Raw genomic sequence first — 23,096 nt, 5'->3', positions numbered from 1 at the left:
CTGCTTATTTCTAGGATAAGCAGCATAAAATATATTGTACGTTTTGGGGATCTTGCCAGGTACTTGTGACCTGGATTGGCCACTATTGGAAACAGGATGCTGGGCTTGATGGACCTTCGGTCTGCCCCAGTATAGCAATACTTATGTACTTATGAAACCCCTCTGATCCTAATGTTGCTCCAACGAGATCTGTTTTCCAGGTCTAACTTCCCCCAGAGAGCCCTGTTACCTTTGCCAAGAGGCTCCTGCTGGGATTTAAGTTCCTACACAGTATCATCGATGCTGTCTATTTTGGTCTCAAGCACCTCCTGGCATATACTAAGTTCACTCAGCTCTTTTTTTATGTCCTCAAGGGCCCCTTTTATTTAATCCCACCATCTGCAGCTCCATGTTTTATATCGCTCATCCACTGTTGCAGTGTGCTGTTATATTCCCTGTGGCTTATTTTTAGGCTCCTTGTACCTCTTCCCAAATTAACATGTACCAGCCATCCACAATTTGGGAGGACAAAAGAAACCAAGGCGACGTGCATATGAGAAAGTATATTTTTTATTTGCTTACCAAGTACAGATACAATTAATAGTTTCTCATGAGAGATCAGTATTATTATTATTAGCATTTGTATAGCACTACCAGACGCACGCAGCCCTGAACACATGACACAAAGAGATAGTCCCTGCTCAAACAACTTACTATCTAAATAATACAGACAGACAAAACAGACGTATAGGTCCAGGAAGTCTATTCCAGGCATAAGGTGCCGCCAGAGAAAAGGAACGAAGCCTGGAGTTAGCAGTGGAGGTGAAGGGGGACGCCAAGAGAGATTTGTCCAGTGAGCGGAGTTCACGGGGAGGGATGTAGGGAGAGATGAGAGTGGAGAGGTAATGGGGGGCTGCAGAGTGGATGCATTTAAAGGTCAGTAAGAGAAGTTTAAACTGTATGTGGAAGTGGACAGGGAGCCAGTGAAGTGACTTGAGGAGTGGGCTAGTGTGGGTATAATGATTCTGGCAGAAAATAAGTCGTGCCGCAGAATTTTGGACAGATTGGAGAGGAGAGAGATGGCTGAGCGGAAGACCAGTGAGAAGTAAATTGCAATAGTCCAAGCGAGAGATGACAAGAGTGTGCATAAGGGTTCTGGCAGCGTATTCAGAAAGGAAGGGGCAAATTTTGCTAATGTTGTAGATAAAGAAACGGTAGGTTTTGGCGATCTGTTGAATATGTGCAGAGAAGGAGAGAGAGGAATCAAAGAGACATCCAAGCAGCAATGTTGGACAAGCAGGTTGAAATTTTGTCCTGGATTGAGGTTGAGATTTCAGGGGTGGAGATGTAGATCTGAGAGTCATCAGCATAAAGATGGTATTGAAAGCCATGGGATGAAATCAGGGTACCAAGGGAAGAGGTATAGATGGAGAAAAGGAGGGGTCCAAGGACAGAACCCTGAGGCACACCAACTGAAAGCGGGATGGAAGTTGAAGAGGATCCACCTGAGTGAACACTGAAAGAACAAAGTGAGAGGTAAGAGGAGAACCAGGAAAGAACAGGGCCCTGGAATCCAAGTGAGGACAGCGTATCCAGGAGTCTAGTGTAGTCAACAGTGTCGAAAGCAGCTGATAGGTCAAGAAGGATAAGGATAGAATAGAGACCACTGGATTTAGCCAGTAGCAGGTCATTAGAGACTTTGGTAAGTGCAGTTTCAGTAGAGTGAAGAGGGCGAAAACCAGATTGGAGTGGGTCAAGAATAGGTTGTGAAGAAAGAAAGTCAACGGCGGTAAACGACACGTTCAAGTAATTTGGAGAGGAAAGGGAGAAGGGAGATGGGGCGATAGTTGGAGGGACAGGTAGGGTCAAGTGAGGGTTTTTTAAGAAGTGGAGTGACAACAGCATGTTTGAAGACCGTAGGAACAGTTGCAGTGGAGAGTGAAAGATTAAGGATGTGACAGATGACAGGGATAATAGTAGGAGAGATAGTGTTAAGTAGATAAGTGGGGATGGGATCAGAGGAACAGGTAGTACATTTAGAGGAGGAAAGAAGAAGGGCAGTTTCCTCAGTAGAAACTTCCGAGAAGGAGGAAAAAGAAGGAGAAGAAGGAGAGTAGGGGGTGAGGACTAAGGGAGAGAGAGGTGGGGAGGGTTTGGATGAAAATTCAAGGTTAATCTTACAGATTTTATCGTGGAAGTGCTCAGCTAGGATCTGAGGAGAAAGAGATGGGAGAATTGGGGACGGAGGTACCTTGAGAAGAGAGTTCAGTGTGGCGAAGAGAAGTCAAGGGTTGGAGCCAAGGGAATTTGTCAATTGGGTGAAGTAATCCTGTTTGGCAAGTGAAAGGGCAGACTGGAAGGAGTTAAGCATGATTTTGAAATGAAGTCAGCAAGGGTGCAGGATTTAAGCCAAGAACGTTCAGCAGAGCGGGCACAGGAACGAAAGTAGCGGATTTTAGAGGTCAGCCAAGGCTGGGGTTTGGTACACCTAGTAGGACGGGGCATGGGAGGGGCAAGAGTGTCCAGCGCAGAGGAGAGAATAGTATCATAGGAGGAAACGGCTTCATTTACAGACTTAGATAGAGTGGTGGTAGAGAATAGGTTAGAGACACAAGAGGATAGAGTAAGGGGGTCAATAGATCAGTACAGTTACCTAAAGAGATGTTCACTGTCTGCATCTCTGAAATACTGTTCTGATTCAGCTGCTTATATCGTTTGTTTCAGACAATGATTTACATGACTTTTTTTTCTGTAAATTATCCTTCTCACAGATTATTATCTGGTTCCCAGCATCTGGTTCCCTTAAGTTGCCAGACAACATTCTTCTGTTGTTTATACTAGTTTCTTTCCCAAGCCTGCCTTGCCCATAAGGGTATCATAGTAGATCATAAATACCAGAGATCATGCAGGCTCATCAATCTCTGATAGAGTGCAAAGTCACACAGGCTTATCAATCTCTGGCCTTTTAACCCATTTCATAGTGCATAACTGTGCTCATAATTCTACAGGCCAGATCGCTCTATATCTGTGCTCTGCTATCCTTCAGGAATCTATGCTGCCATCTTGTTCTGCCTAGACCCACCTGCCACTCTCATTACTGCTGTTGCTTTTTCTCAAGAATATCGCCTGCTGAGAAGGTCGATTTGAGGAGTTATTATTAATTTATTTGCTTAGCTTCAGCTCAGTGCTGCCAATATGCTGATGTCACTTCCCCCTTCATGTTATTTTAACATTTTATATAATTTGTAATTGCTTTATAGTATTAAGATTCTCATCAAGTATAATTCAAGGAAAAGAAATATAAATAAAGAAAATAAGGAATAAAAGATGAAGGTCTGAATAGTTTTATACAGGTCCTCATTGCCTCTCTCTACATTTAAGAAAAATATTGGGTAAGAAGCTATTACTTTGAATAATATTGCTCTCCTGTTTTTATTTCTATAATGTGTGCATATAATGTGTACAGTGCTGCATATGTCTAGTAGTGCTATAGAAATGATTAGTAGTAGTACTAGTGTCTTACAATGAATTGATAAGTATGTGGACAGTATTTGATAAAGAGGTTCTCAGCCAATGAATTGCTTCCAGCAATCACTTTATTTCTACCTTTGTTCATGAAATTCCACAAGTGCAATGCATAAGAGCTTTTAAAAGTGTCATTGGGATTCCAGACCTGAAAGTACCTTTCCCATGCAGGATAGGGAATTGGAAAGAATCGCTGTGGGTTCAGAATGGAAAAATCTCCACATGTGGCATCTTCTGTACCCTTGACAACTGGCATCCCATATTGCCTTACTATCATTCTAGTAAGTAGTCTAGGGCCTTGTTGTCCCCATATCTCTCCTCTGTAGTTCTTCACAAAGTCCTCCATGCAGTCCCAGAGAAACTGATAGTGCCTTTGGAAACCAAATACCGCATTGCTGCAGGACTTAGTGGGCGCCAATGCCAGGAAATCGTCTTCTGGGATAGGCCTCATGGATATTATATCTGTGTCCATGTAAATCCCACCATACTTCCAAACCACTGCTAATCTGAAGCCATCTGCACTGACATATGTCCAGAATTGCTCCTGGGCCGGGTTTACCTGTAAATTAATGAAAGATGTTGAGTTTTTATTCTTTCACTTGTTTTGTTTCATTATCAGTATACAATCAGGAACAGATTAACACATACTATAGCATATGCTAAAGTGATTACTCCACTGCAGGGGTTTTCAACACAGTCCTTGAGGCATATCCAGTCGGTCAGAGTTTTCAGGATATCCCCGATTGGTTGGGCATGCCCCAAGGACTGTGCTGAAAAACCTCTGTTGCACTATATAGCTATTCTGCTCAGAAAAGCCAGAACACAGTAAGTCAAATTTTTGTCAAAACTAAGATAACCCACCAGATATCCTGTAGTTACTGTGCATTTATTAATATGAAAGCCATTTAACATTTGGATGCATTTTCAAGCCTAGAGTAAAAGTCTAAAACACAGGCCGACCAATATTCAAAGTGAGTTAACCAGCCAGGAACAGCCACCGACCAGTTAATACCAGGGGCGTAGCCAGACAACAGATTTTGGGTGGTCCTAGGCAAGAAGTGGGTGGGCACCAAGTGTTCTTCCCCCACCACCATCACCACCACCAACAACAAAATATCTCAGCTGGCAGAAAAATGATTCTTTCCAACTTGGCAGTCTGCAGCAGGCATGCACTGAAAACTGAGCATGCGCAAGTGCCAGTATCGTGGAGAGTAGCGTTTTCGATAGCATCATGGGGAAGTCTTCAGCTGGTGGAGCTCGGGATCCCCACCAGCTACCACTAAACATGTGCTACTGTTGGGTGGGCCTGTGCCCTAAGTGCAGGCCCACCTGTGGCTATGCCACTGGTTAATACAATACAGTACAAAATGTATATTCCGCTATTTACCAACTAGGATCAATGCGGATAACAATTTAAGCAAAAAATTAGGCCATCACTAGTCGAAAATAAAAAGTATAATAAACTTAGGGGTCCTTTTACTAAGGTGCGTTGAAAAATGGTCTGTACTAGTGTAGGCGCGAGGTTTGGGTGCGCGCAGATTCATGTTTCAGCGTACCTGTAAAAAATGCCTTTTTTAAATTGGCGTGTCCATTTTGGGTCTGAGACCTTACTGCCAGCCATTGACTTAGCGGTAAGGTCTCTTGCGTTAACCAGGCAACTTATTCTCATATATGGGTGACATCCTCCATATATGAGCTTGTAGCAACACTCTCACCACGCATGTGCAGGTGCCTTCCCGCCCAACTCGCAAGCATAGGACTAATTAGTATATTTATATAGCTATTGATACCACCCCTCTCGGCTGGACTGTACTGATGTGCTCCCAGATACCTGATTGTTGTAGTCGTGGCGAATATCCAGGGAACACACACTCACAGCCGAGGGAGTGGAACAAATAAACTAACCTCGTCCTTTACTCTCAAAGAATAAAGAAGGAAAAGAAGCTAAATTTAGGATTTGTTCCTGAACTGGAAGAACCGCACCTTCAGATTTGCAAATTATCTTTTTCTTTATTGAATACAAATGCAAACAAATTTTCATTCAAATAAACTCAAATTCACAATTAGTGTGTGGCTTAATAGAATTGCAATAACATATTCAACATTCAAATGTAGTTTTACATGTATACCCTTAACTTTTTCTGTTTCTTTCAACAAAATCACCTAAAAAGGCAGAAAAGAACCTTTTCAGATAAATATTTAAATTGTCTTTTAATCAAAATCAGATATTTGTTTTAATACTTTTTCCTTGCTATTGATGTCAGAATTTGAGTCTTTATGGGTATTATAGATGTTTGTGCAAGGATCTCACTTGAACCCAGAACACTTAGGCAAGTCAGGAAAACATGGATTTTTTTTATATTTGATGTTGTTCTGTTCTTTAGTTTTCCCTTAAAATGTTGTAGACCAAAAAAAAAACTATATGTCCTTCAACACCCTTTGCCAATGTCACTTAGCTGTGGTTGAATTTATTTAGGTGAGATCTTTCTTACGTTGGAGCTCAGCCGGAACCCTTCAGAGGATAATTCATGGATCTCTTCTCCCTAAATCTCACTTATAAAGAAAATAACCAGGGAAGCAAAACCTTAAACTCCCTGCTTATCCAGGAATTGACTCCACTCTGGTGACAATTAATCAGTTCTCAATACTGTGGCCACACTCTCTAACTGAAATAAAATAAGTTAAAGGAGGACTCACTTCACAGCCTATTTCTCACTGTTAATTCCCTATTATAAACTGTTGCAGAAGAAGGCTTTTGCACTGCTTTCAGGGATCTCACACAGTAACCCATTCCATATTCAAATAGTAATACAACATTCCAACTCACAGACTTCACATAAAAACATAACATTTCCCTGCACAGCTATCAGATCAATCTGGAGAATACAGCACACTCATACAAAAGCAGGGCTTAATCTGCCAGCTGACAAACCTTGCACTGAACTCAGAGCACTTACAAACAACACACCTTTTCCACAGACACAGCCTAAAAGTTTCTTTCTCCAAATAACAGATTCACCTTCAATTTCCCCTTAATCCCCCTTTAAATTCTAGCACATTTCTTTCCCTGACACCCTTATAGTTTCTCTCACTTAGTATAACTACCAGCAGAAATCACAGTCTCCCACACTTCTACCAGTCTCTCTCAACATGAGTCTCAACTGTTTTTCCCTATTCTAAAAAGAGTAGGCAGCCATGTGTCCATTTAATACCTTAGCATACAGACTCTCATTCCACAAAATTGTAACTCACTTTTAATCTCTTGGAACCCAGTTCTATCTCTGAAACACCCTTCACACTCACCTCAGCTCACTTTCAACATCAAAGTACCCTTTTTCCACTTTAAACTCATAAATATACTGTTTTCTCTTACATTACATAGACACACACCATACGCTTTTCTTTCCCAGTGCTTCCCTGCTCAGCAGTTTCCCTGGCAACTCACCCCCCTAGAGGAACACCTGACATCACTCAACCAATCAGCTTGTCAGCTAAAGACTGGGTTTTTTTTTCTTAACTGTTTAGAATCTTGGCTGTCCCAACCCCCATAGAAGTAAAAGCAAAACTTCCTATGTACAGAGTTTCAAAGTCAATTTTAACCTGACTTGTACCCAAAACAGCAAGGAACATTTTATAGTACAATCCCCACTTAATCATGGTTTATTTCTTGAAAAATAAAACCTTATTTAAGAAACATCTCACACTTTCTTCACCTAACTCTATTAATAATTTCCAAACTAACTTTAAACCTTTTCCAGCCAGCAGCATCCACCAAAACCCTGGAACAGCTCCCCCCCCCAGAGCCCCAGGAAAAAAAAACATTTAATATATGTTACCATACATTACACTATAGGAGACAACTCCAAGGGGAGGTGGGAGGGTATGTGAGAATAAGTGACCTGCTGTCCTCGAAGAATACCTGCTGCAGGTAAGTAACTTCACTTTCTCCAAGGACAAGCAGTCCAGGTAATTCTCAAATGTGAAAATCCCTAGCTACCAGGCACACAGAAAACAACAACACTAGGACAATAGGAACTTGCAACAGTGAGCTCAAAAAAGTTAATTAACCTGAAAACATGTATAAACTGTTGTGAAGGTGACACCTGGAACAGAATAAACTAGGCCTAGGAGTTGGATTCTAAACCCCAAACAAATTCTGCAGAACTGTCTGACCAAACCAACTGTTGCATCGGATGTCTTGCTCAAGGCAATAGTGGGATGTGAATGTGTAGACTGAAAACCACGTTGCAGTCTTGCAAATCTCTTCAACAGAGGCTGATCTGAAGTGAGTTACCAAAGCTGTCATGGCTCTAACATTGTGAGCCTTGACATGACCCTCCAGAGTCAGCTCAGCTTGGGCATAAGTAAAAGATATGCAATCTGCTAGCCAATTAGAGATTGCGCATTTCTTGATGGCAACCCCCATCCTGTTGGGATCAAAAGAAATAAAAAGCTGGGTGGACTGTCTATAGGACCTAGTCTGCTCCAGGTAATAGGCCAATGCTCACTTGCAGTGCAAGGTATGCTACTACTAGTACTACTATTTAGCATTTCTATAGCGCTACAAGGCATACGCAGCGCTGCACAAACATAGAAGAAAGACAGTCCCTGCTCAAAGAGCTTACAATCTAATAGACAAAAAATAAAGTAAGCAAATCAAATCAATTAATGTGAACGGGAAGGAAGAGAGGAGGATAGGTGGAGGCGAGTGATTACAAGTGGTTATGAGTCAAAAGCAATGTTAAAGAGGTGGGCTTTCAGTCTAGATTTAAAGGTGGCCAAGGATGGGGCAAGACGTAGGGGCTCAGGAAGTTTATTCCAGGCGTAGGGTGCAGCGAGACAGAAGGCGCGAAGTCTGGAGTTGGCAGTAGTGGAGAAGGGAACAGATAAGAAGGATTTATCCATTGAGCGGAGTTCACGGGAAGGGGTGTAGGGATGGACGAGTGTGGAGAGATACTGGGGAGCAGCAGAGTGAGTACATTTATAGGTTAGTAGAAGAAGTTTGAACAGGATGCGAAAATGGATAGGGAGCCAGTGAAGGGTCTTGAGGAGAGGGGTAGTATGAGTAAAGCGACCCTGGCGGAAGATGAGACGGGCAGCAGAGTTTTGAACCGACTGGAGAGGGGAGAGGTGACTAAGTGGGAGGCCAGCAAGAAGCAGATTGCAGTAGTCTAAACGAGAGGTGACAAGAGTGTGGATGAGGGTTTTGGTAGAGTGCTCGGAAAGAAAGGGGCGGATTTTACGGATGTTGTAAAGAAAGAAACGACAGGTCTTGGCAATCTGCTGGATATGAGCAGAGAAGGAGAGAGAAGAGTCAAAGATGACCCCAAGGTTTCGAGCTGAGGAGACAGGGAGAATGAGAGAGCCATCAACAGAAATAGAAAACGGGGGGAGCGGGGAGGTGGGTTTGGGGGGGAAAATGAGAAGCTCGGTGTTGGTCATATTTAATTTCAGGTGGCATTGAGTCATCCAGACAGCAATGTCAGACAAGCACGCTGAAACTTTGGTTTGGATGCAAGGTGAGATATCAGGGGTAGAAAGGTAGATTTGGGAGTCATCAGCATAGAGATGGTAGGAAAAGCCATGGGATGAGATTAATGAACCAAGGGAAGAAGTGTAGATAGAAAAGAGGAGGGGACCAAGAACAGAACCCTGAGGTACGCCGACAGGCAGAGGGATAGAAGTAGAAGAGGATCCACCAGAGTGAACACTAAAGGTGCGGAGGGAGAGGTAGGAAGAGAACCAGGAAAGGACAGAGCCCTGGAATCCAAGTGAGGACAGGGTATCGAGAAGTATGCTGTGATCGACAGTGTCAAAAACAGCGGAAAGATCAAGAAGAATGAGGATGGAATATTGACCTCTGGATTTAGCCAGTAATAGGTCATTGGAGACTTTAGTAAGCGCAGTTTCGGTTGAGTGGAGAGGGCGAAAACCAGATTGTAGTGGGTCAAGAATAGCATGTGAGGAGAGAAAATCAAGGCAGCGGCGGTGAACAGCACGCTCAAGTAATTTGGAGAGAAAAGGAAGGAGGGAGATGGGTCGGTAATTAGAGGGACAAGTAGGGTCGAGTGAAGGCTTCTTAAGGAGAGGTGTGACCACAGCATGTTTAAAGGCAGCAGGGACAGTCGCAGTGGAAAGTGAGAGGTTGAGAATGTGACAGATAAAAGGAATAAGAGCAGGAGAGATGGCATTAAGAAGGTGGGTGGGAATGGGATCAGAGGAACAGGTGGTACATTTTGAGGAAGAAAGGAGAAGTGTAGTTTCCTCAATAGTAACTTCAGGAAAGGAGGGAAGGGAATGAGGGGAAGGAGAGAGAGAGGGGAACGGACTAGTGGAGGGAGAGGTGGTGAGGTAGAGAAAGCAAGGTTTATCTTTTGAACCTTGTTGTGAAAGAATTCAGCAAGGGTCTGAGGAGATAATGAAGGTGGAGTTGGGGGAGGGGGCACCTTGAGGAGAGAGTTCAATGTGGTGAAGAGAAGTCGAGGATTAGAGCCAAGAGAGTTGGTCAGTTGGATATAATAATCCTGTTTGGCACGTAAAAGAGCAGATTGGAAGGAGGTCAGCATGAACTTAAAGTGTAAGAAATCAGCAAGGGCCCGAGATTTCCGCCAGAGGCGTTTGGCGGAGCGGGTACAGGAACGTAGGTAGCGGATATTAGAAGTCAGCCAAGGTTGGGGTTTTGTACGCCTTACAGGGTGGGACATCAAAGGTGCAAGAGTGTCTAAGGCAGAGGATAGAGTATTGTTGTAAGAAGAAACAGCCTCGTTGACAGATGTGGATGGTGCCACAGTAGAGAGGAGGTTTGAAACATGGGAGGATAGAGATGAAGGGTCAATATCGTGAAGATTCCTAGATAAATTAGATAAGATAGGACGGGACTGGGAGGGAGGAGATTTAAGTGTGAAAGTTATAAGATGGTGATCAGAGGAGGGAAGATCAGAGACAAGGAAACTAGAAGGTGAACAGTTGGAGGAGAAGATGAGATCAAGACAGTGACCATTTTGATGAGTGGGGAGGTGGAGCATAGTTGGATTAAAGGAGGACGTTAAAGCGAGTAACTTGGAAATATAAGAGTTGGAAGGATCATTAGCAGGAATATTAAAGTCACCAAGGATGAGAGAGGGGGAGGAAGGATCATGGAAGAAGGCAAGCCAGGCGTCAAAGTCACTGAGAAAGGATGAAAGGGACTTATCAGGGGGGCAATAAATGACTGCTATTCGAAGAGGCAGAGGAGAGAAAAGGCGGATAGAGTGCACTTCAAAGGAGGAAAAACAGTGAGATTGAGGTGGAAGAAGGGGTTGAAATCTGGAGGAGGGAGAGAGAAGTAGTCCAACACCGCCCCCACGGCCAGCAGGGTGAGGAGTATGTGAAAATAGATAACCGCCATGGCACAGGGCTGCGACTGAAGCAGAGTCATCAGGGCAGAGCCAGGTTTCTGTTATGGCTAGCAGATGGAGGTGACGCGAGATAAAGAGGTCCTGGATATAGGGGAGTTTGTTACAGATAGAGCGGGCATTCCATAGGGTGCAAGAGAAGGGCAGAGAAGAGGAGGGGAGTAGAGGAATAGAGATGAGGTTAGAGAGGTCACGGTGAGATCTGTAGAGTTTGGATAATAGTTGGTGAGGAGGGCCAGGATTGGGATTGATGTCACCAGCTGAGAGTAAGAGAAGGAATAAAAGAGAGCGGAGGAGAGTAGGAGAGGTGTGGCCACGAAGGCGTCGAAGGCGAGAGGTATTTAGGTGGACTGGGGAAGGCAAAATGGAGGGAAGAAAGAGACGGAGATTAAAAAGCCAAGAGGGAGGACGAGGGTAGGAGAGAAGGTGAGGTGATGAAGTCAATGGATGGGAAGTGAGTTCCTGTAGCGGAGAGAGGTAGGGGGTGAGGGAAAAGATTAGGAAGGGACAGAGCTAGGAAGAGAATGTGAATAGGGGCCATAAACGATTAAGGTACTTTAGCAACTGGAAAAAGATTAGATAGAAAGAGAAAAATGCCCCGCGCGCAGAGGCCCTGAGTGGATCGGAGTGGACCTGGGTGTCACCCCAGAGAAGGCTGTAAGGATATGCAGATGAGCTGCAAGTCCTCCACAGCACCTGAAAGGCAGCCGGTGGTAGAGCTGGGCACCTCTCAGCTGAGGAATGTGCTTTTGCCAGGGTGGGCATGAGGTTTGAAAAAGAATGTTAGAAGGATGATTAACTGATTTAGATGGAACTCCGACACTACCTCAGGAAGGAACTTAGGGTGTGTGTGGAGAACTATTCTGTTGTGATGACATTTAGTATAAGGAGGATCCACTATTAGGGCTTGAAGCTTTCTCAAAAGCAAACCTTGCATGAACCAAACAACTAGCAGCTTTCCAGAGATGGGCTTACCCTCTACATGGAAATGGCAAGCACTAATCGCACTGAGGTGAACTCTTACAGAGTTGGTCTTAAGACCAGACTAAGAGAGGTGTAGAAAGTATTCAAGAAAGTGGATCTAGGACTTTGCCCTCACATCAGACAACAAACCTCCTCCATTTGAAAAAATAACATCTCTTGGTGGAATTTTTCCTGGAAGCCAGCAAAACCTTGGAGACACCCTCTGGGAGATAAGAACATAAGAATAGCTATATGGTTATGGTTATGAGTTATTTGAACTTTCTAGACCACTCAAGCTGCCATGGTAGAACTAAGCGGTGTACAGTCTATTAAAATAAGCAGTAGGAAAGGAATGCCATTAATAATAGGAAAGATAAACACTCTCACAAAAAAAGGAAGAAACACACAGAAGAAAATCAGAGAGTGATAGCAGAGAAAGAAAAGGTGGAGGACGTCCAGTTGGTGAAACTCTACTTAATCAGACACTTCAAACACCTGTCTAAACAACCATGCTTTTAACTAAGCTTTAAAAATCTTAAGGCAGGATTCTGTACAGAGGGGGTGGGGAAGATTGTTCCAAGTGTGTGGGGAAACATAAAGAAAAAGGCACAACGCTTAGCAGATTCATAGTGGGCGAGCTTAGGGCCAGGGAAGACAAGCCTGTGGTCATCAACAGATCAGAGCATCCATGCAGAGGAGTAAGGGATCGTAAAGCAAACAAGATAGTCTGGTAGGCCCATCCAAAGGACCTTAAAGGTTAGAAGAGCTACTTTGTAAATTATACAGTACTCCATGGGTAACAAATGGTGATGTTTGAACAGTGGAGTGGAGTGATCGTTGCAGCGAACGTGATGTAGGAGATGAATAACGGTGTTCTGAAGAGTTTGAAGTTTTTCAAGGATGATGGTAAACCAGCATAAACAATATTGCAGTAATTGAGCCGAAATGTGAAAAGAGAAAGAATCAATTCGTGAAAAGTATTGTCATTGAAAAAATGGTGAACTGCACATAGCTGACAGAACAGAAAAAAGAAGTCTTGGATAACTGAGTGATTTGTGGCTGAAAGGATAAAGTAGAGTCGAAGATGATCCCAAGGTATCAAAAACGTGTGACCGGAGTGACCTGGGTCCCTAATAGGGAGATAGGAAATGTAGGAGGAGACAGAGCACCAGTGAACCAGCAGGCTATCATCTTATCCACATTAAGCAGTAGTTGATGATCTACTAACCTTTTTGCAATAGAGTCTAAACATGTCTGTAATGCGGTCACAGAAGTGGGGGAAGGGTAAGAAGGGTAGGTCAGGTAAAGAAGAAGAATATCATCAGCGTAAAAATATGCTGAGATCCCTAATGAGTTGATGAGGGCCGCAAGAGGGCTCAGAAATAAATTGAATAATAAAGGGAAAATAATGGAACCCTGGGGGACACCACAGGAAAGTTGCTTAATGCTGGAAGAGGAAGAAGCGGTAAAAACTTTAGAAGAAAAGTGAGACAGGAAAGAGGTGAACCAAAAGAAGGCAATACCCAGAGAAGCAAGATGAGAAAGGAAAAGGGAGTGATCTACAAGGTCAAAAGCTTTGGAAAAATCGAGAGAGACAGGCAGAACAATTCAGTATTGATCACGAAAAGAGTGTATATCGCTTAGGACTGCTGTCATGATTGTTTCAGTGCTGAAATGTGTTCTAAACCTTGATTGAGGAGGATGCAGTGCTATAACTTTATCAGTAAAGGAAGTCAACTGATCAAAGACTATTTTCTCAAGAACTTTGGACATGAATGTGAGATTAGAGACTGGGAGGTAATTACTGGGGACTGAGGTGTCAAGATTATTTTTTTTCAGGATAGGACGAACAATAGCCAGTTTTCAGATATCCAGGAACTGGCTTGAAGAGAGGCTGAGATTGATTGTTGATAAAAGAGTAGGAAGAAGGCCAGTTTAGGGATCTTTAGCCATGATGAAGGAATAGGATCACTTAAACAAAAGGTAGGCTTCACACAGGTCAGAATTTTGCCCAAAGAGAAAAGAGTTTGTTTCTGGAAAGTTGACCAAACTGATGTACTTAACTGAGGAAGTGGCTGATGGGGCTGGTGGTTGGAAGGCAGGGTTATTGCTGGGCAGACTTATAGGGTCTGTGCCCTGAAAAAGACAGATACAAATTAAGGGGCTGGTGGTTGGGAGGCGGGGCTAGTGCTGGACAGACTTATACGGTCTGTGTCCTGAAAAAGAGAGATACAAATCAAGGTAAGGTATACACAAAAAGTAGCACATATGAGTTATCTTGTTGGGCAGACTGGATGGACTGTGCAGGTCTTTTCTGCCATCATCTACTATGTTAATATGATTGAAGAAGTTGCGCGCAATGTGGGGAATACAAGCAATTATCGGCACTAATTGGCACTAATTAGAATTTATGCGCGTATCTTTTTAGGCATATTCTATAAAGAGATTCGTATAAATTCCAGTGTGTGAATCTGAAAAGGGGCATGGCCATGGGAGGGGCATGGATGGGTCAGATGCATTCCTAAAATTTATGTGCGTTGTTATAGAATTTGTGGGATCCGCACCTAATTTAAGCCTGGGGGTTTACATCAGGTTTTCATTGGTGTAAATGGTCATGCCTAAAAGTAGTCATTGTTCCCAGAGCTATTCTGTAAACTATGTCTAACCGTAAGTGCAGTTTATAAAATAGCGCTATTTTTTTCAGTGCCAATTTTTTAGGCACCATTTATAGAATCTAGGCTTCTGTAAGTTAAGTGGGTATTTGCAGATTATACCTTTAGCTCATTGCTGGCAATTTTGCAGGTGTGGATACATTTACACGAATAGGTGCTAGTATTCTAGACATTTGTATGTGCAAGGAAATGTGGGGGCCTAGATTATAAAGTTGCCCTTATAAAAAAAAGCCTCAAAATAGGCACCTACTTAGCCTTTTTTTCCTTTTGGCCAGGGTTCTGCATTAATTATAGTTAACTTTATAAAACTTCAAACTTTTTCTTTTTATTATTCATATCAGTTCAGAAATATTTGTTGTTTTTCCCAATTCTTATACATTTAAAATGTTTAAATTTGTGCACTCAGAAAAATAAATAGTGCCCTTTGTTGGGATACCAAAGCAACCAAGAGTTTCTATCATCGCATACCAACAGTTCCATTCAGTTCCATTATATACATTTGTGTTTTCAATGATAAAGTCAATAGAATTTTTGTACTTATCTTCTGTATTATGTGGCAATCATATCCTGGAAGCCTTGTTGCAACAGGCATACCCAGTTATTAACAGCCACTATTCACCATTTCACCATTCCTGGTTTCCTTCATTTCATTGCTATTAACATCAAAATTGTCGACTATCCCAGCCTTGCAGTCTTGGTGACCTGTTATAAAATTACCCTCATGATATCAACTTAGCCAACTGAAATATCTTCACCAATACCTAGGATAAGAGTTTTATAAATCTATTAAGAGGGCTCACTTAAGAAATTCATGCTTTTATGTCATTATTGTAGATTACCTTTCAACCCTTGAGATGTATTAGGATGTTTGTGTCTCTGGGTGTAGCTACAACCACCGTGTTATTTAGGATTACTATTATCCTTAGAGCATGAATACTCTTGATACATTTGGGTAGGAATTGTTTCTTGTTCCTTTCTGATTTTTATATTGGTATTTTTACTGTATTTTGTATCTTTTAAACTGCTGTGATCTGAGAACGTCTAGCAGTATAGCAAATTTTAATAAATCATAAACTACTACTACTACTACTTAACACTTCTAAAGCGCTAATAGGGTTACGCAGCGCTGTACAGTTTAACAAAGAAGGACAGTCCCTGCTAAAAGGAGCTTACAATCTAATAGTCAAAATGTGCAGTCAATCAAATTGGGGCAGTCTAAATTTCCTGAATACAGGTAAAATGGTTAGGTGCCGAAGGTGACATTGAAGAGGTGGGCTTTGAGCAAGGATTTGAAGATGGGCAGGGAGGGGGCTTGGCGTATGGGCTCAGGAAGCTTATTCCAAGCATAGGGAGAGGCGAGGCAGAAAGGGCGGAGCCTGGAGTTGGCGGTGGTGGAGAAGGGTACAGAGAGGAGGGATTTGTCCTGTGAGCGGAGGTTTCGGGTAGGAGCGTGAGGGGAGATAAGGGTAGAGAGGTAATGAGGGGCTGCAGATTGAGTGCATTTGTAGGTTAGTAGGAGAAGCTTGAACAGAATGCGGTACCTGATCGGAAGCCAGTGAAGTGACTTGAGGAGAGGGATGATATGAGCATATCGGTCCATGCGGAAGATAAGGTGTGCGGCAGAGTTCTGAACGGATTGAAGGGGGGATAGATGGCTAAGTGGGAGGCCAGCGAGGAGTAGGTTGCAGTAGTCAAGGCAAGAGGTAATGAGAGAGTGGACGAGAGTTCGGGTGGTGTGCTCAGAGAGGAAAGGGCAAATTTTGCTGATGTTATAGAGAAAGAAGTGACAGGTCTTGGCTATCTGCTGGATATGCGCAGAGACGGAGAGGGAGGAGACGAAGATGACTCAGAGGTTGCGTGCAGATGAGACAGGGAGGATGAGGGTGCCATCAACTGAGATAGAGAGTGGAGGGAGAGGAGAAGTGGGTTTGGGTGGAAAGACAATAAGCTCTGTCTTGGCCATGTTCAGTTTCAGGTGGCGGTTGGACATCCAGGCAGCAGTGTCGGATAAGCAGGCAGATACTTTGGCCTGGGTTTCCGCAGTGATGTCTGGTGTGGAGAGATAAAGCTGAGTGTCGTCAGCATAGAGATAATATTGGAAACCATGAGATAAGATCAGCGAGCCCAGGGAAGAGGTGTAAAGTGAAAAAAGAAGGGGTCCAAGGACAGATCCCTGAGGAACTCCAACAGAGAGCGAGATGGGGGTGGAGGAAGATCCATGAGAGTGTACTCTGAAGGTACGGTGGGAGAGAAAGAGTAGAACCAGGAGAGGACAGAGCCCTGGAACCCAAATGAGGACAGTGCGGCAAGAAGTAGATTATAATTGACAGTGTCAAAAGCAGCGGATAGGTCAAGAAGAATGAGGATGGAGTAGTGACCTTTGGATTTGTCAAGGAACAGGTCATTACAGACTTTAGTGAGTGCCGTTTCTTTCGAGTGTAGAGGGCGAAAACCGGATTGAAGCGGATCGAGGATGGCATGAGAGGAGAGAAAATCAAGGCAGCGGCTATGAACAGCGTGTTCAAGTATCTTGGAGAGGAAGGTAGGAGGGAGATGGGGCGGTAGTTGGAGGGACAGTTAGGGTCTAGTGATGGTTTTTTGAGGAGTGGTGTGACTACAGCATGCTTGAAGGTGTTGGGGACAGTTGCAGTGGAAAGAGAGGGGTTGAGGATATGACAGATGGAGGGGGTGACAGTAGGAGAGATGGTGTTAAGTAAGTTGGTGGGGATGGGGTCAGAGGAGCAGGTGGTGCATTTCGAGGAGGAAAGAAGGTGGGCGGTTTCCTCTTCGGTGATATTAGGAAAAGAGGAGAAGGAGGCCTGGGTTGGTTGGTTGAGGGAGTGGGTTAAAGGGTGAGGAGGAGGAGGTGGTTTGTTAGTGAATTTTAGGTTGATGTTCTGTACCTTATTGGGGAAGTAGTCAGCCATTGATTGAGGAGAGAGTGAGGGGGGGGGAGCGGAAGGCAGTTTGAGGAGGGAGTTAAGGGTGGTGAAGAGATGACGAGGGTTGGAGCTGAGGGAATAAGTTAATTGGGTGTAATAGTCCTGTTTGGCAAGGAATAGGGAGGACTGGAAGGAGGATAGCATGAATTTGTAATGAATGAAGTCGGTACGGGTGCAAGATTTCCTCCAGAGGCGTTCAGCAGATCGGGCGCAGGAGCGAAGGTATCGGACGCAAAGAGCTGGGGATGAGTACACCTTGTGGGACGGGAGATGGATGGTGCAAGCGTGTCCAGAGCAGATGAGAGAGTGGCATTGTAAGCGGAGACAGCCTTGTCGACAGACTCAGAGGACATGATGGAGGGGAGGAGATTAGAGATGGTAGAGGATAAGGTGGGAGGGTCGACGGCCTGGAGATTCCTGAAAGTAGTGGTTAGTGTAGGGCGAGACTGAGGGGGAGGGTGATGAAGTGTGAAGGTGATCAGGTGATGGTCTGAGAGAGGAAGAGCTGAGGCGCAGAAGTTGGAAGGTGAGCAGGTAGAGGAGAGGACGAGGTCAAGACAATGGCCAGTTTGGTGAGTAGGGGTGGTGGAACTTAATTGGAACTGATTCAAACTAAATATTTGCACAATGTATCCACTGGAAAGGGAAATTTACGCATGGGAAGCACCAGAATTTGCAAACTGAGGGGCTCTTTTACATAGTTGCAGTAAGCCCAATGCGGGCTTACTGTTCGCTCATTCAGGACTGCCGCCAGCCCAACGCAGCTGCCGGCAGTAGTCCTGCCCCGTGCGCAAACCATTTCTGGGGGGAAAAGAAAACCCCATGAAATGGCTTGTGTAGCGGTAACCCGGTGTGTAGCGGTAAGGGCTCCCCGTTGCATGGCCATATGGTAAAAGTTCTCTTACTGCATGGCCAAGTGTGTTGGGGGCTTTTTTACCCGCTGCCACTACCGCAGGGCCTTTTTTCATGACGCTTCGTAATAGGGCTCCTGACCATTCAAAAGGTGCTGTAAATTAGGAGTTCAAAAGACAGCACTTTACTTCAGAAATGGTATATTTTAAGAGCAATGGGAGAATTATGATTTGGGGTACAGTTGGTATTGCAGTTATGAGACGGGTTAGGGTAGGAGAATGTAACCACCCTCCAAAGATGGGGTGACGTTAGCTCCAGAGAGAGATATAACGGAGTTAAACTGGAGAAAGACATAAAGTACTGATGCCTCAGTATTCAACAGTAGTATAAGAAGCCTCCACAAAAACATGATTTTATCTGATTGTTATCTAGAGCAGTTATCAGAAGGACCGCTGTTAGTGAAACGGCCTGATTCGAGCCAGCCACATGGTGGGGCGTAGCCACGGGTGGGCCTGGGTGGGCCTGGGCCCACCCACTTTGGGCTCAGGCCCACCCAGCAATGGTGCAAGCTGCAGGACTTCTTTCCCTCGGGCCCGCCCTCCCCTTTGGGCAGCACCGCAGTCTACATCAAAGCGGCACGGTACCGGGTCCGTCCTGCCGCTACGCTGCTGCTCCGCTCCGTTGTCATCATCTTTGGCAGAGTTGTTAGTTCTTCTGCTGCTAATCTGCAGCGGATCCGCACGTTGCCAGGGCTGTCTGCTGCTGCGACTGCTTCCTCTGCGCTGGCCCCGCCTCTTAGAGGCGGGGCCAGCGCAGAGGAAGCAGTCGCAGCAGCAGACAACACGCGGATTTGCTACAGATAAGCAAGCAGAAGAACTAACAACTCCGCTCTGCTGTGCAGCGGAGCGGAGTGGAGGAAGAACATCTGCTACGTGGCGTCCCGTTGATCTCGCTGCTCCCGCCACTCCGCACCTCGCAACTCGCACTGCCCGCCTCTCACCTCTCCGTTGCTCCAGCCAGCGGCGTGAACCAGGAAGCACAGGAGTCAGATGCTGCAGGCCCCGCAGTCACACGACCACGCGGTGCCCAGATCAGCCCCAGTCGAGACCGAAGGAGGAGTCAAGGTCCGACAGCGATCATCCGAGGCCCAGACCCTCCCAGACCTCCGGGGTGGAGAAAGACGATGGCAGGAGTAGGACCAAGGGAAAGAAATGCTGCAGCCAGCGTGTCAGTGAGAGGTGGCTGGGGAAAGGGAGGGAAACAAAACTGCAGCATGCTGGTGGGCGGGTGGTTTTGTGTGTGTGTCTGGGGGTGGGAAAAGACAGGAGCGCTGTTGGGATGAGGATGAGGGAGTGAAACAGGGTACAGCTAGGTGGGGGAGGGACGGAGAGATGCTGCATGGGGAAAGAGAGGGAAAGGGCATGAGAGAAAAAAACGTGTTGAACATGGCATTGAGGTGAGGGAAAGAAGGATGGAGAGATGGTGGTGGGTGTGGGAGGGGGGTAGAGAGATGTTAAAGCAGGGGCTCAAGCAGAGGCGTAGTTTGACTGTTTCATTTGGGGGGGGGCAAAGAATGGGCGGGGCATATTAGCATATATGCAAATGAATATGCTAATATGGAGGAAGGAAATGAAATTTACAGGCAAAATATCACAGATGCACATTTCAAAAAGCTGACACATTTCAATTAATAAATTATGAATAAAATACTTTTATTTACCTTTGTTGTCTGATCATTTAGTTTTTCTATTCGCTTTGATCCCAGTGTCTTCTGTTTTATGCAGTGTCTTCTTTCCAGTAGGCTTCCCTCTGCTCCCCACCCTCCCAGTCCCATCCATCTCTTGCTCCTTCCCTCTGCTCCCCACCCCTCCCAGTCCCATCCATCTTCTGTTCCTTCCCTCTGCTCACCATCCCTCCGTCCCATCCATCTTCTGCTCCTTCCCTCTGCTGTGCCTGACCTCTCCCAATCCCATCCATCTCCTGGTCCATCCCTCTGCTCCCCACCCCTCGCAGTCCCATCCATCTCTTGCTCCTTCCCTCTGCTCCCCACCCCTCCCAGTCCCAACCATCTCTTGCTCCTTCCCTCTGCTCCCCACCCCTCCCAGTCCCAACCATCTCTTGCTCCCCACCCCTCCCAGTCCCATCCATCTTCTGTTCCTTTCCTCTGCTCACCATCCCTCCGTCCCATCCATCTTCCCTCTGCTTCCCCCCCCCGCGAGGTCCAAGATGGTGACTCCGTTTACCCCCTCTCTTCCTCCCTCCCTCCCTCCGGCGCAGGCAGCAGTCTTTTCCAGCGTTCCTGGCAGCGGTAGCGATATACACGCTGCCTTCGGTCTGCCCCGGAAGCCTTCTCTTCAAGTTCCTGTTCCCACCTATGCGGGAACAGGAACTTGAAGAGAAGGCTTCGGGGCAGAGCCAAAGGCAGCGTGTACAACGCTACCGCTGCCAGGAACGCTGGAAAAGACTGCTGCCTGCGCCGGAGGGAGGGAGGAAGAGAGAGGGGTAGACGGACATGCTCCTCTCCGTCCGCTTGGCTTCCCTGCCCTCTCTGTCTGCGTCCCGCCCAAAAGGAAATGACGTCAGAGGAAGGCGGGACGCAGATAGAGAGGGCAGGGAAGCGAAGCGGATGGAGAGGAGCGCGTGCCTGCATGTGTTTTTTTGTTTTTTTTTAACTAATGGCGCGGCAGCGCCTCGCTTCGTATGGGAGGGCATTGCCCCCCCTCGCCCCCCCAGTCTACGCCTATGGGCTCAAGGCAGGGAGAGGGAGAAAAGTTGGACATGAAGGTGGAGAAGAGGAGAGGAAAGGAGAGATGCACAAGTGGGGGAGGGGAGAAAGAGGGAAGATGGATCCAGGGAGATAAGATAGACAATGGATGGTAGGGAAGAGAAAGGGGAAAATGCTGTACAATGGGGGAGGGGAGAGAGATGGGACAGGAAGATGCTGGTGGTGGGAGGTAAAAGGGATAGGGAAATATCAGGCTACAAGGGTGAGGAGGGTAGAAAGAGGGAACAGATGCTGGACTGGAAGGGTGGAGGGAGGGAGACACTGGGAATGGGGAAGAGGCCCAGGGAGTGGAGATGGCAAGGAAAAAATGAGAGAATAGTGATCACAGGGGGTAGAAATATGGTAATGGCGCATAGATGGAAGGGAATGTGAGAGCTAGTGGGTAAAAGGAGATGGAAATGTGATAGATATCTGAAAAGTAAAAAGACGGAAAAGATTTAGAAAGAGGATGAAATTTGTGTGTACAGAGGCAGGAAAGAGCTAAAATGGAAAGATCAATATTTCAGAGGTAGGTGTAGTGAGGAAATGAAACAACAGGAGAAAAAAGACAAATGGTCAACCGCTTGAAGAATTAGCAGAAGACAGGAAAGCGGGAAAGAGAAATTGGAACCAACACGATGGAAAAATAAAATGTCTAGACAATAAAGGTAGGAAAATCATTTTACTTTGAATGTTTCAAATGGAATATGTTAACTTTGGGAAATGTGCATAGCGGATGTCTTTTTATTGTGTTAAGTAGAAAAGAAAATGTGCTTTTGTTTTGGGGGTTTTTTTCTCCAGTGTTGCAGTACATGCTGAGTTTCCCAGTTCAATTTTGTCTATATATTTTTATTTCTAATTTGTGAGGGTCTGTCAGTGTGACTTTAACTGCAGATGAGGAGATTGGAGAGGAGAGGGAATTGGGGGAGGGGCTTTATTTTCTGCCCTGGTCACCAGCATGGCTAACGGCAGCCCTGACCCTTGCTGTAGCTAGTGGGGATTCCCAAGCCCTACTAGCTGGGGTCTCTTCTGAAGCTGGCCAGAGATGCCTTCTACTGAACTTGGCAGATGGGGGCAGCATCCTGGAGCCACTGACAACTAAGAATGTATGGGGTGCTGGCATCAGTGGCTCGAGGAGTTGCTGCTGCCTACTGGGCTTGGTGGAGAGGAGTTCTGGCCATCTTTACTGGAGGCCTTCAGCTGACAGAGATTGGGGATCCTCATCTGCTAAAGTATTTATATTTTGAATTGGGAAGTGCTGGGGGAGAGAGAAAATTTTGTGCCCACCCATTCTGTGCTCAGGCCCACCCAAAATTGGCTGTCTGGCTACGCCACTGGCCACATCATGTAGACATCTCCTGCTCCTTAAAGGTGGCCCTGCTGTTTGCCTGTTTGTTGAGGCATCATCGTTTTACTGTCACCTTCCCTGTTTCCTGAGTGTATTTTTGTTCTTGTTCATGTTTTGTATTATTATGCATTTTAATTCAATACAGTTTCTTGGACAAAAAAATAAACAAAACAGGAATTTATCACACCTTTTGGAATTTAGCTGTGGGGCAGTATCCAGTATCCAGCATAGTGAAAGCTCCGGAGAAATAGAAGACAGTGGACAGTGATGCTGGAAAAGCTTGAGAGCAGCAACGCTGCTGGGTGTCAGAGAAGTGCACATGTTTCCACTAGCGGTAGAAGCTGGTATGCCTTTTCAGCATTTTTCCTATTAATTCATGAAGTTGTTTGATCTTTTTCACACAGAGACATATTTATTTGGTTTCTTATTTTGTATACGAGTCTAGTGGGGATTTTTTAGAACAAGTAATTTTTCTCCCAATTGCTTGGAGTTTTTTTACACTGGTTCAGTTTTTGTCCCCTAGTAGGAACCAATGATATAAAAGGACTCCTACATGTGATAGAGGGTGACGTGGAGGGGCATAATCGAATAGGGACGACCATCTCTAAGGGCGTCCATCTCTAAAGACGTTCCGGAGAAGGGGCGGGGCAACCCGTA

General features: G+C 45.3%; 1 protein-coding gene across 1 annotated transcript in view; it reads right to left on the bottom strand.

The window, feature by feature from the left end:
• Nucleotides 1-2,456: 2,456 nt before the first annotated feature.
• Nucleotides 2,457-23,096, bottom strand: part of LOC115463689 (alpha-1,4-N-acetylglucosaminyltransferase-like) — a 95,492-nt gene continuing 74,852 nt past the window's right edge. The window contains exon 3 of the mRNA XM_030194410.1: nt 2,457-4,063. Within this exon, the coding sequence (XP_030050270.1) occupies nt 3,491-4,063 (573 nt within the window). The 3' untranslated portion in view covers nt 2,457-3,490. The remainder of the gene's footprint in view (nt 4,064-23,096) is intronic.

Source organism: Microcaecilia unicolor, chromosome 2 (assembly GCF_901765095.1).
Source record: "Microcaecilia unicolor chromosome 2, aMicUni1.1, whole genome shotgun sequence".
Lineage (NCBI taxonomy): Eukaryota > Metazoa > Chordata > Amphibia > Gymnophiona > Siphonopidae > Microcaecilia > Microcaecilia unicolor.
The sequence above is the reverse complement of the archived record's forward strand: the minus strand, read 5'-3'. Positions and strand labels throughout refer to the sequence as shown.